General features: G+C 37.1%; 1 protein-coding gene across 1 annotated transcript in view; it reads right to left on the reverse strand.

Moving 5' to 3' along the window:
• The window catches only part of FASTKD1 (FAST kinase domains 1), a 13906-nt gene extending 1343 nt beyond the window's left edge, over positions 1 to 12563 (reverse strand). Inside the window, exons 1-12 of the mRNA XM_056496891.1 lie at positions 12371 to 12563; positions 10544 to 11045; positions 10085 to 10153; positions 9046 to 9171; positions 7444 to 7842; positions 6238 to 6348; positions 4959 to 5090; positions 3540 to 4026; positions 2694 to 2808; positions 2108 to 2236; positions 1225 to 1356; positions 118 to 231 (exon numbers count right to left, since the gene is read on the reverse strand). Of these exons, the coding sequence (XP_056352866.1) occupies positions 118 to 231; positions 1225 to 1356; positions 2108 to 2236; positions 2694 to 2808; positions 3540 to 4026; positions 4959 to 5090; positions 6238 to 6348; positions 7444 to 7842; positions 9046 to 9171; positions 10085 to 10153; positions 10544 to 10878 (2149 nt within the window). The 5' untranslated portion in view covers positions 10879 to 11045; positions 12371 to 12563. The remainder of the gene's footprint in view (positions 1 to 117; positions 232 to 1224; positions 1357 to 2107; positions 2237 to 2693; positions 2809 to 3539; positions 4027 to 4958; positions 5091 to 6237; positions 6349 to 7443; positions 7843 to 9045; positions 9172 to 10084; positions 10154 to 10543; positions 11046 to 12370) is intronic.
• Between the last annotated feature and the right edge of the window lie 168 nt (positions 12564 to 12731).

Here is a 12731-nt window from a genome sequence, read left to right on the forward strand (position 1 = left end):
TTTTCTGTGCAATATCTTATGTTATCTTGGGGCCATATGATCAGGAGCTTTTTAAACTTAGTGATAATAGTGATATGAAAGGACTCTATAACAATTTTTAGAGTATTAACTTCTCACCTATTTCATAGTAGTATGGTGTGAGAACAGATATTCTTGAGTAATGGCTCCCTCCTAAGATCTCTGTCAGCATTCTGTGAATGTGCCTTCGCTGTGGATTTATTCGTCTCGTGCCTACAAAGACAAAATAAAAAAATTCATACATCAAAACTTCCACAGCCAAATTTCTGAAAACAGTGCTTTGAGACATTGTATTTTTTAAAGCCAGGCTACTGAATTAAATCTTTTCCACATTCCATCATAATTCAGAGACAAAGTGGTCATATTTTAGCTAGAAAGTGGCAGGTGCATGCTATTAAGTAAATTTCAAATCCAGGCTTTTGATCCCAGGATAATTTCATTCACATACTACAAAAACTTAAGCTGTAGGTTTCATCTGGTGGATTTTGTTTGCTTTTAACTATATTTAGACATGTATTTACTCACCTTGTGTTCATTACAGCCATATCACACTATCTGCCACTTCTCAGTCCATTGCAGATTAACACCTTGCTCCATTAAACATCTTCAGTCTTAGAGACAAAGTAGCTGAGTTCCATGGATAGCACAGATCTTCCCATGAGAATTAGTGGAGGAGATACTGTGTTTGCATTAGATGGATTTTCTGTACTGATCACTGTTCTGAAAGATCTCAGCTGCTACACTTGATCACTAGCCTACTTCTCTATCACTCATCCCTAATGGATCTTGATACTTGTGAAGAAGAAGGGAGGATCAAGTTCAAAAGGAGGCAATAAAAATTTTTACTTTGAAAAATTTAAGTCAAATGTTCAGTTTTGTAAGTGAAGCAGAGCAAACTGACCCATCTCCTCCAGTACAGAATGATCTTCCTGCCTTTCCATCCTTCATGCCACATACATTGTTTCTGAGTATTTAAATTTTAATTCTTCTGCAGAAATATCCCATCTCTATTACATTAATTCTCACAAGGAAAACCAGTTTGATCTTGGTGGCACTTTCCAAGAATACATGTTCAGCAGAGAGGGGTGTGTGTCCTATTGTGTGCTAGTGTCAGCATGACTGTTTTAGAAGAAACAATCTAGTATTTTGTTAAAAATAGACTATTATGAGTAACAAGGGCAGTTTTTCCTGTCCTAAGTTACTTACTCTTATGAAACACACGCTGGCAGTATGGCTCATGAAACCAGGGGATGTGAAACTCTGGGCATTCCAGACAGACTGCTCTGTTCAATTTCATGAGGCCTGAGTGGACCCTTTGCTTCACCATATCAGGCAGGACTGATTTACAAAAAAACAAAACAACAACATAGAAATGTGTGAACTGAAATGTGAAAAACTCAACAAATTGAACTAAATGGTAACTTCTGAATTTTTTACTAGAAATGCTAATATCTGTATACTATGGCATTTATAAAACTCATGCTGCAGAATTTTATAAAGGTTCTCAAAATCCCTGAGAAAATAAATGAAAAAAACCACAGTTTTGCTCAACATTAAGAACAACAGCAAGACAGAAGATAGAAATTGTGTAAATGTAATTAAGTAGTTGAAGGCAAAATGGCAAGATTACATTGATAATGAACAATGTAGAGGTAGAGAGGAATTAAATAGTCAAACAGTCTCTTATTTAAAGAGAAGAGGACAGGTAGGATAAATTTCTTGCAGACAAGAATTCCACATTACTCCTTAAGCTTTGTGACTGTTTCTAGTAATAGACATCATAGTCAGGTAATTTTATGTCAAATAAAATTGAAGAATTATTAAATACGGAGTGCAATAAGTTGACTATAAAAATCGTTTTATATTACTTTCTCTCATCTGCAATACAGGTCTGTACTTTTACAACAACAGATTTTTGTTCATTCCTTCCCTTTTAGCACTCAAATTATGTCTATATTGTACAGACTGTGTCTTTCCCAAAAACATAATAATTTAAAGAGTAATTCTACATCTCAAGTCCTATGTAAGTCCAAATTGCATTTTATGCCAAATGCTACACAATCAAATTCATCAGAAGCTAGATCACTACCTTTAAGTTGAGCATCCAATTTGCTGAGGAAAGAAACATTAAATATTGTTGTTATCAGAGCTGGAGGAAAATACCCAGCCATTGCCAAAACATGACCAAGCAGCACCAAGTGATAAGCTTCAAGATGACCTTGAAAAAGCAGAGAAACCCATATTAACACATGAGAAAGTTGAAAGGATTTGCAATGCCCTTTCCCTGGCCTCTCAAATCATCAGATTTTCTCTCTTAGTGTACAACACAAATCCATACACACTTCCTCTACAATTTTAACTATTTCTTTGTGATTAATTGCAAAATGTATCCTGTTCCCAAATGATGATTCCTTGGGGAACACGAAATTCTATTCAATAACAGCACAGTGAATTAATCAGAATTTTCATTTAAATTCTACTATGCCAAAAATCCTTTGCTAGTCCCTTATCAGCAGTCATTTTTAACAGGTGTAACGAAACTCAACATTGAATACTTGTCATCGTTTAACCTCAGTAAATAGAGTATTAGTAGTAACATACTTACCTTTGCTTAATGAAAGTACCATTCTATTCCCATTTTCATTCAGTAAAATATCTTTGTCTATTGCACTTACTCAAGTTAGAAGTAAGATGTTGGATACAACTCTTAAAGAATTCTTCATTGTCAGGAGGGTCATAATTCAAAGCAGAGAAAAGGAAGAGAATAAAATAGATTTCAGAGGGGGGAATCTGAAAAAAAAAGACATCCTAAATGAAGTCACTGCAAAATATCCTAATATTGCTTGATAATAAAGAAAAGCTTTATAATTAATTCAGCATTTGGAGATTTAAGACTAGATTAAGTATTTTCTAATTTTTATTTTGGTCAACTTTTCCTGGTAAAAATAGTAAAATAATAAAATTCAGTAAGAGTTGAAATTGCAGCCACAATTAAAACTTAAAATTTATTTCATGAACCTGATCCAAATGTTTGTTTTGCATTAAATGTTCTTGAAGAAACTGAGCTGCAACAGGATAAAATTGAAGATTTATATGAACACCAGATTGAGAATGAGAAAAAAAACAGTAAGAAAAAAAGAGTAATTTTGACCAAATAGACAGGCTATTGGGGAAATCCCCACAACAATGAGTACTGTTAAAATACCCACCATGTGATGTGATTATTTATAAAGAAGTTTAAAAATATTAAGATGGTCAAATGTAAAGTTGAATGGAAAGGATTATGGCTGACCTAACACTGACTGAACAGGAAAAAATAAATGAAAATTAATGCTAAGTGCAAATTTATATACATAGAAGTAAAACAGCTTCAAGTGAGCACAAAAAAAGACGACCTCCAAGTCAGCCACGCTGAAGAAAACTCTTAAAAACGTGTGAACTGTGCTCTGAAACACATCAGTTACTAATCTGTCCTTTCTTACTAAATAACTCACAGTAGACAGGAGGAAACACTGTGATACCTTATCTATATTTTCAACAGTCACAGAAGATATTCTGTCAAATAATGCAGGACAACGGTGGTCTGATTTTATGAGGAAAAAAGATAAGGGTAAAATATTTCTCCATGTTATTTGATCTATCAAGCGTTGACACATGGTCAGACTTTCCTCATTCAGGACTTCTTCAAACCACTCTCCATTCACATATGGAAGTTCTTCCAACAGAAGACTTAAGTTGTTGGCTTTCTGAAGCCTCTGAAATCCACAGTCATTTAGTTTTTGCAGAAGCTTGGCACATAGCTCAGAACTGTTTTGCCAGTGCAACTGGCCATGATGATTCCACTTGACAAGGGCTGTAGCAATGCAATTCAAATGATGGAGTCTGCATTGAGGCAAAACTGCTGCTGCTTTGTTTATAATCATTTCCTCCACTTGAAAAGAAGGAAGCATAGCCAGAACACGAATTATGGCTGCAGCATCAGCAGGTATCACACTAGATTTTAAATAACTGGAAGAAAGAAATAAAAAGTCCATCAGTAGTGACTAAGCGCAAATGTTTAAACAAAACAAAAAAATTAAAAATTAGAAGCTTGAAACTTCTAATTTAGAAGGCAAAAGTTGCACATCAAATATAAAATAAGCAGAATATTAATGACTTGGTAGAAACCCACACATCATTTTTTTCAGTGAGATTAACTTCTTACTTCTAATTTATTCATAGCTGAAGAAGAGGAAGAAGACAGTGAGCAGCTCAGTCAGCTGGAGCTGACTCTTGCTGATAAACCCAGAAGTTCTTTGTAAGGCCAGAATATCCACATTTGTCAAGGTTATCTGAAGGTTTATGGGTTTGGTCAACTTCTGTCCTAGAGAGCACCAGGTTTTGAGGTGCCTGAGGAACATGAAGACATCATCCACCAAAAAAAATGTACAGCCAAGGCATTACATTCCCATAGAGGATGAGAAATGAAAGCAAAATCTCTTCCCTGCTAACTTTCTGGTGTTCTCTACAAGCCTAAGAAATAACTGAACAGTTCTTCAATCAGAAAAGTACTTCTGTGTCACACTTTCACTTGTCCCAACCAAGGCATTCTGTCCCTTTTTCATTACTTCTTCTGTCAAGCATCAAATACAATATTAATATCTATCCATCCTATCAAATATCAATCAAAATTTGTCATTTTAACATCATTATTTTACAGTGGTCAAAAGAAAAAGGAAAAAAGGTATTTTTAAAAGGTATCATATATATTAGCAGATACTGTTGGATCTATAGTCAAGACAATATCTACTTTCTGTCCTCTGATTTACATGTTTAATAGAATCAAATACTTTTATCAGTTTGTTACTTCTTCATATTTTATGGGAACAAAACACATCTTAAAATTGCTGTTTAAAATCTTACGCAGGGAACTGTTTAAAAGTCAAATAACACACACTTACCCCAATAGTAACATTTTTAGTTTGGCAAACAGCTCCAGATCCTGGCAATGCAACATCACCAAGTACTGTGTTAACTTTACCAACTGTAATACGTGATAGCTTTCCAAGTGTTTGTGCAGAACAGAAGCCATTCTGAAATAGAAAGAGGAAAAGATTATATGGTATTAAACTAACACAAAACATACTGCAAACTCTAACATGCCACATGAAAAAGGGACGTTCTGTGGTTCACACTACCCATGTGGAGGGTTTCACACACCTGCACTCCTCTCCACACTGATTTTGACACTATTCCACCTAGAGCAGCCTCTCTCCACTTACTAAATTGAAAAATTCAATTCCTCATCACAACAAATCAGCTACTTCACACTACTAATTTCTGTTTCAGATTTCACAATCAGTTAAATTTAGAGTGGACCAAGAATATAATAAACTAGAACAGCATCACCAGTTTCAGCGCCAACACACTCACATAACACTGGTTGCTACAGCTGTGTTTGTCTAAAGCTGCAGAGGGGGATAGATTTGTAGGGAAATATAATTCCTTAAGACCTTCTTCAGACAGTGAGACTCAAAAAGAAAAGGCATTAATTCATCTGATCTTCCTTTTAGTATCCCTTTGCTCCACAGAACACAAGTATGTGCTTTTTCTTTCAGGGATCTATTTAATTCATACAACTACCTTCAATCCAGTAACTGTTCACAACCTGCACTTAAACTCTGCTCTATCTCTGACATATCTAATGCTACATCTTCTATGTCCAAAACATCAACTTCTTTTCCATTCACTGTATGATAGCACTCCCTCTCCCTATAAAGAGTTTTTAGTTGAAAACTGCAGAGAACGTGGCCCAGCCCACAAGCCTTAATAGTCCAAAATAGAACACAATGACTTTTCAACAAACAATTCACAAAAGTAACAGGATCTCCAAGACAGGACGTGTTCTCTGTAACTTACTATATTTCATTGGCACGCTCATGAATTTACAGTAGCTGTTAGAGGCTAAGTTTAGAGCTTATTTGTAAATTAGACATACTATACGACAACTTGGTAAGGTTGAAATGCCTTTCTTTGAAATTCCTAAATTGCCTCAATTACTTCTGGGTCAAGCTGCAGTATTCTAAAATCTGTAATAGCCAATAACTTAAGAGTGTATAAGCACTTGGGTGCAAGAGATGCACCCACTGCTCCTAACTTACTGGATATGTCATAGTTTTCCACACTAAATGGAAGTTTACCTAGAGAATACAACTCCTTAGTGATATCAAAAAAAATTACTTTTTGAGTAGATGAGAATTTCGGCATTTCATTTTCTGCAAAGTCTTCAGTATCATCAGTACTTGGTGACTGCTAAATTCCTCTGCCATGTGTCCTGCAGTTACTAGCAACCTAAAGAAGAAAAGACATATTTTCCAATGAAAAACAGTTGAAAATCTCTGGCAGAGATTGCAGCCATTTTCTTCACCTATGAGAAAAAGAACAAAATTTTGCTTCTGGAAGCAAAATTCTCCCAAACTAGAGAATTTTTTTCTGTGGACTTTTCTTCTTAACAGTTGGTCTGTATGGCACAGATAAAGGGGTATGAGTGTGTTGGATCAGTGCATATTGTTCTGATGTTAGAAACCAGCGAGTCCAACAATTCTGAAAGTAGACAAGAAGGAGGGAAGGGACTCTAAAGTCACAAAACAATTAATGATTAATCAGCACGCTACAGATAACAATTAAATATGAACTGAACTGGTTCTGTGGTAATTAAAGCCAATGTTTATCACAAACAATATAAATTTAAAAAAAAAATCAAGATAAGCTTTTGGAACTAAATCAGTTATGGCAAAACCAACACAGGCTTGTAGCATGTCTGAATACCTCTGAATAAAGGAAATGTTCATGAAGAGAAGTATGAAAATATGACTTATTGTAATTAAAAATTACAGGTTTTGAGAGACCCATGAGTCTCCCACTCCCAAATAAGATTTTGTGGCACAAGAAAAACAGGCAGAGAAAAAAAAAGTCTGACACAATACTATGCTCTAAATAAATACTGAAGCGTTCCCTGATGATGATCTTTCATAAAGAATACGATGTCAGCAATCTGGTGTAGGACAAGACTCAGGCTTTTTTAGCTGCTGACAGTCTTAAAAAGGAGAAAGCAACACATCTCTGCATATATTTCTCAGGAGAAAGACAGAAAGGTTTTTACTACCACCCATTGTGAAAGGAAGGCTGTAGTCTAAGAGACAGACTACAGGGTGGCCTTGCATAACAGCATTCACATCCCCCCTTGACAGATGGATCTGATTCAACTTCTTAATAAAACATACTGCTTTTCCATGATGAAATCATCTGTTTCTACAATGTTACACCAGGAAACGTAAAACTCAACTCACAGATGGGCTCACACAATTCTCCAAACACCAGTACATTTTTAATTTCTGTGCAAGGATACATTTATCTTAAATAAGATAAAATTATTAATAAAATTACCTTTCTCTAACCTTAGATCCTGCCATAGGCCCAAGAGAAAAAAATAATTTTGCAAATGTTTCAGGATCATAATAGTCATCTATAATTTCAGATAGCAGCTGTTTAGCAATCAGGCGGAATTCAGCACTGTCAAAACCCAGCTGCTCATACAGTCCAAAAATATGACTAATACTGTGTATATCAAGATGGGAGGCATTGTCAAGGAAAATCTTGTTGCATTTTTCAAGCAATGGATGATACTTCAGTTTAACATTTTGGAGAAACTGTAGTATTCTTCTGGCATAGTTGAAGTGGACTTCATCCTTTTCTTCTAAGAGCTGTTCAACCTTGTGTAGTAATCGATCTCGAAAACTCTCTGTGATAACTTCAGATATGCTGATCATCAAAACTGACAAGATCCTAAAAAAATCAAAAAGTTTTACATTTACACGTTGAACATAATAAGCAATACATTTTAGATTTATTAACTGAGTGCACAAAGAAAGGAAGGGTAGTTGAGGTGTTCTTGGCTTCTGTGCAAAAGAATTTTAAATCTAATTCAGAAAAAATGGATGAGAAAAAAACATTTATCCTACTAAAGTAAAAATTCTGCTTTCAGTAAATTTCTGAAATGATTCAAATATTTCAGCCATCCCTTAAAAAGTTACACATGATAAAAGCATTTGTCTAAGGCAAGACCCTGATTTGCCTGATTCGTATTTGCAAAAATATCTTTAATGCTCAACAGACACCAAAGAAGGCCAAACAATTCACAAGTGACAGAATGGGGAGAAGAGTCATTGTCATTCCTAAAGAAAGAATTCCTTCCTAAGGGAATAAGATTTATGACCACAGAGAAAGTGATTTCTGTAAAGAAATTGAGTCCTATTCAAGGAGTTTCATAAGCAGGCTCCTCACATCTGAAAAAGTCAGTGCTGGGCCTGCTGGTGCAATATAAAGCAGAAAAAAGAAAGAGAAGCCTTTGCTGTAACAGCCCCAGGGGAACAGAAGCAAGAAAAAAATGAGCTTGGTCTTCTTTGACTAGGGCTATATTTTAAGTAGTTTAAGTATGAAAGTAATGTGCTATACATATTAGCCAGAGAATTTATTAATTCAACTTGAACAGAAGAAAAATGCTCTAAAGAAAATAAACACAATATTGCCTTAAAACCTCTTATTGCTGTTAAGAAAGTCATGTCATAATAGAGAAACTATCAAGGTCAAGGGAGAAAAAAGAGAGAAGAACATCTTCTTGTGAGTCAATAGCTTCTAAATTATCAAAAAAAGTCCATGTTTAGAATCAGGATAGGGCTGATGTCTGCTGTACTGTAAGTAGAACAGTGGAAATTAATTAAATCTTTATAACCTAAACAATCAAGCAGTAGTTTTAATAATTTAGATTGGTTATAAAGAAATTCTTTGTAAAGTCATTGGGAAAATGCATTCACTCATTAATCAATGCACAAATATAAAACACTTCTTTCCCACAAATCCCCAACTGAAGCAAAGCAACCCCCACTTGAGAAAATGGGAAAGTCTTCAGAAAAGACAGACTTGTAATTGCAACATTTTACTTCTTCTGCTTCTTAGCTTATCTTATATCCTGATAATTCTGACACTTACCTTATATCCTGTATAGAATCCAGTTTCATGTCGACAATATGAGCTACTTGGCCAATTATGGGACTGAAGTGCCTGTGTTGCTTGTATAAGCACAGAGCAAATTTAGACAGAGCTGGCAAACTAAGCCTGTCAAGACATTAAAGGCAGTCAGACAGGATTTCTACCTTTTATTTCAAGTCACTAACTAGACAAAAAGACAAAAGATCAAGACAAAAATCTACTTTAACAATTATATAAAAACCAAGGTTAAAGCCAAATTACAAAACAAGGAAAAAAAGTATCTAAGCAAAACCCCTAAGTGTTTAATATTAAAGCATGGTGTGTATATGGAGTTCTACAAGAATTAGTTGTCCTTCACTTAACCAGCCTAAGAAAACGATAAAGATTATATTCTCAAGCAATGATGTCAAATGAATAAAATGAATGTGAGCAATTTATTACTTGAATATAATTTTGTTTTCAAGGTACACTGTATTTATTTACTTGTCAAGATGCTCCACATATTAAGAAGAGGCAATTCTGTGATGCTGGTGGTGACACTCAGTTCTGCCATTATCCCAAGATTAAATAATGAAAACTACAACAGCCTCCCCTCCAAAACAAAAAAAAATCAAAAGACAACAAAACACAAGAAAAAATGCACAAAGGGAAAATGTTGCCATTTAAATACAAATGTTTTTACTGAAATTGAGATAAGCATGGTTCTAATAACCACTTCAGACCTGGACAGCAAGCACTGAGATAAAATTGTAAATATGAAAACCTGCAATTCACTTCAAACACATAAATCTACACAGACAATATATTTCAAAATCTCAAATGTTGGACTCTGTTGTTGCAGTATCTGAATCTCTCAAGCATTTGTGTACCAAAGTCTATATATACAATTTTCAAGACCTTCAAAAATACAAGTGACATTTAAAATACTCATACTAGGTTTTAAACATAATACTCTTTGAGAACTCTTGCGTAACCTCACATGAAGCAAATCATATTTGCAACTTAAAACTTTTACAAAGCACAGCAGGACAATACTTGCCTTTCTAATCTTTTCCACGCTTCTGTAACAAGCACTTTTGCTAGAGAAGCATGGTCTTCAACATCAAGCCTTCAAAATAAAGACAATACTTCAATAGTCATAATGAAATAAGAGACAATACTTCAATAGCCATAAAGAAATAAGACATATGTTCTTTCATTATTTATCATCATGCTTTACTTTTCTATCATTCCCTCCATTCAAACAGATTATATGCTTTTGTGCATGAATAATCAGAATTCATAATAATCATAAAACATACTGGGACTGCAAAACAGATCCATTCTGCCTGTATCTCCAAAACTGAGGGACAGGACATTGTGCTGTTTGTGTCACACAGTCAAGAGTACAGAAGCTGTGGCAGGGTAGTCTCATCACAGTCTCCTTATAAGATAGCTTTGTAGTCAAAATTCCTTCTATTTTTATTACCAAATACAAAATGTATTTAATGCTCTTTACCTCAGGATGCTATATAAGATGTCCACTATCACCTCATCTTCCATGTGTTCCACCTTGTTTTCTGCCAAAATGCAAAGGGTAACAAACTGGGAGTGATTTCTTACATAGTCACTAGTTCTCAAGAGAAAGGGCTTCTTCTTTTGCAATTGCCACAGCATATTCAATGCAATTCCCACATGCTTTTCAGAAAGTCTGGCCTTGTTCCTCCCAACAAGGCTGAACACTTCATCCTCATGGGTGCAGCCGTTAATCTGGCTCAAAAGCAGGTCACTACACAGAGTCCGAGCTTGGTATCGTCTCAGTGTAAACAAGCAAAGCTGCCTCAAACCAAGCATTTTGCTATGCCTACCAGCCAGCTTTAAAGTGTCCAGAAAGATTATTCTTTCATTTTTCACGGTAAACCATGCTCTTACAAACAAGAAACACAAATACTTGAAAAACAGAAGATCATTTTTCTTTCATCCTGTCTGGTCACTGTATTAAGAAGTAAATTCTGAGGTACCTGTAATGAGAAAGTATTAAAGCACTTAATTCCAGTCACAACAACAAAGTAAAAATCAGTTTCTCTATATTATCATGTAAGGTAAACTAAAGAACCTACAGCCTGAACTCTTCTCATAGAAAAGCTCCCAACAACAAACACTGACATGCTCACAAGTACTGTGAAGTCAGTCCACTTGGTAAGTTTTCAAATTTAAAAAACTCCCTTTAAAGGGCACATGTGCTACCAATGCTACTACTGAGAAGGAAAAGCTGAAGATTTTAACATGCCAGCACTGCATGACGAAGTGAGGCTTGCTCTCACTAGGCCATAATCCCAAACTGGGGTCCAGGAACTGCCAGAAAATACAACTATTGGTGGTAAAAGTGAGACGACTTCTAGTCAAGAAGGTTGATCACCTTTGTATTACAGGATACTGATCAATCACACACCATGAGCTGAAATTGCCATTGCACTAAAGAAAAGCAACACGATTACAAATTATAATGGAAGCTACAGCCTTGTAGCTTGCAAGTGATTTACCACAACCTTTTGTACATTTTTAAAGAATTAGTAAATTCCAGTATCTTTCAAAAAGTTCATCAATAGAAAACACTGGATGTTTTCAAACATCCGATTACATAGAGTAAAACCAGGAAATTTGGATCTTAAAGAACTATTTTTAAGATGTTCTTCTTACCATGCAAAACATACACTAGAAGGGACAAGGTCTTTAAAATTATTCTTTGTCGGTTGAAACACAATAAGCACTTTCAATGCTATATTACAAAACATAGTGAGCCAGGAAGTCTCCCAAAAAGGAAGACACTTACCACTCCTCAAGTATAAGAACTACTACAGATTTAAGTAACTTAGCCTTACGAGAGCTGCTTTTGCATACAGGCACCGAGCCGCCCCAGTTCCCGTGAGCACAGCCGCGGGCAACACAATACCCCTGTCCCCGAGTACTAGCGCTCCCCCTGCGCGCCGCCGGCTCCGCCACCGCGGGGAATTGTGACCCACACAGAGCTGGGAAGGGGCCGAGCCGCCGCGGGAGAGGCGCGACCCGCTCCGCCGGACTCGGCTCTCGGCTCCCGCCTCCGGGGGCCGCGGGCACCGCTGAGGGGCGCTGCCGGCGCGCCTGCGGCACCGGGCGGGGGGCAGGCACCGGGCGGGCGGGCACGGCCCAGCTGCCGGCCAGTGCGGGGCGGCAGCAGCTGCCAGCGCCGGCTTGAGAGAGGGTTCGTCACACGGCAGACTCCACCAGCCGGCAGGTGGGTTAAACGAGAAAGCGAAGGAGCCACCGCCAGCCGCAGAACCCGGCCCGAGGAGAAGCTCTCGCTTACCTTCGCTCAGGACCCGTCCCGCTGTGGAGCCCCAGCCGCGGCCCGCTCACTCCGGACGCGCCCGGCCCCCCGCAGCCGCAGCGCCCCACGCGCCCCGCGCTGCCATTCGCCGTGCGCATGCCCCGGGGCGCCGCGCTCCCCACGAGCTGCCAGGAGGCGGAGGCAGAAAGGGAAAAGTCCAGCCAGTTAGGACTTTCCAAAGGAAATAAAAATAATAACTAAAAAGGACCAAGGTTCATACTGACGGTTGCATATTAAATAAAGCAAAGTTTTCATAATTCATTCTGAGGGGGTAAAAAAGTCTTCCCTGCCTAGGAAAAGCAAAAAGGGACTGAAGTCTGGAAGGGGAAAGTTGAAGAGC

The sequence above is a fragment of the Oenanthe melanoleuca genome, chromosome 7 (assembly GCF_029582105.1).
Source record: "Oenanthe melanoleuca isolate GR-GAL-2019-014 chromosome 7, OMel1.0, whole genome shotgun sequence".
Classification (NCBI taxonomy): Eukaryota; Metazoa; Chordata; class Aves; order Passeriformes; family Muscicapidae; genus Oenanthe; species Oenanthe melanoleuca.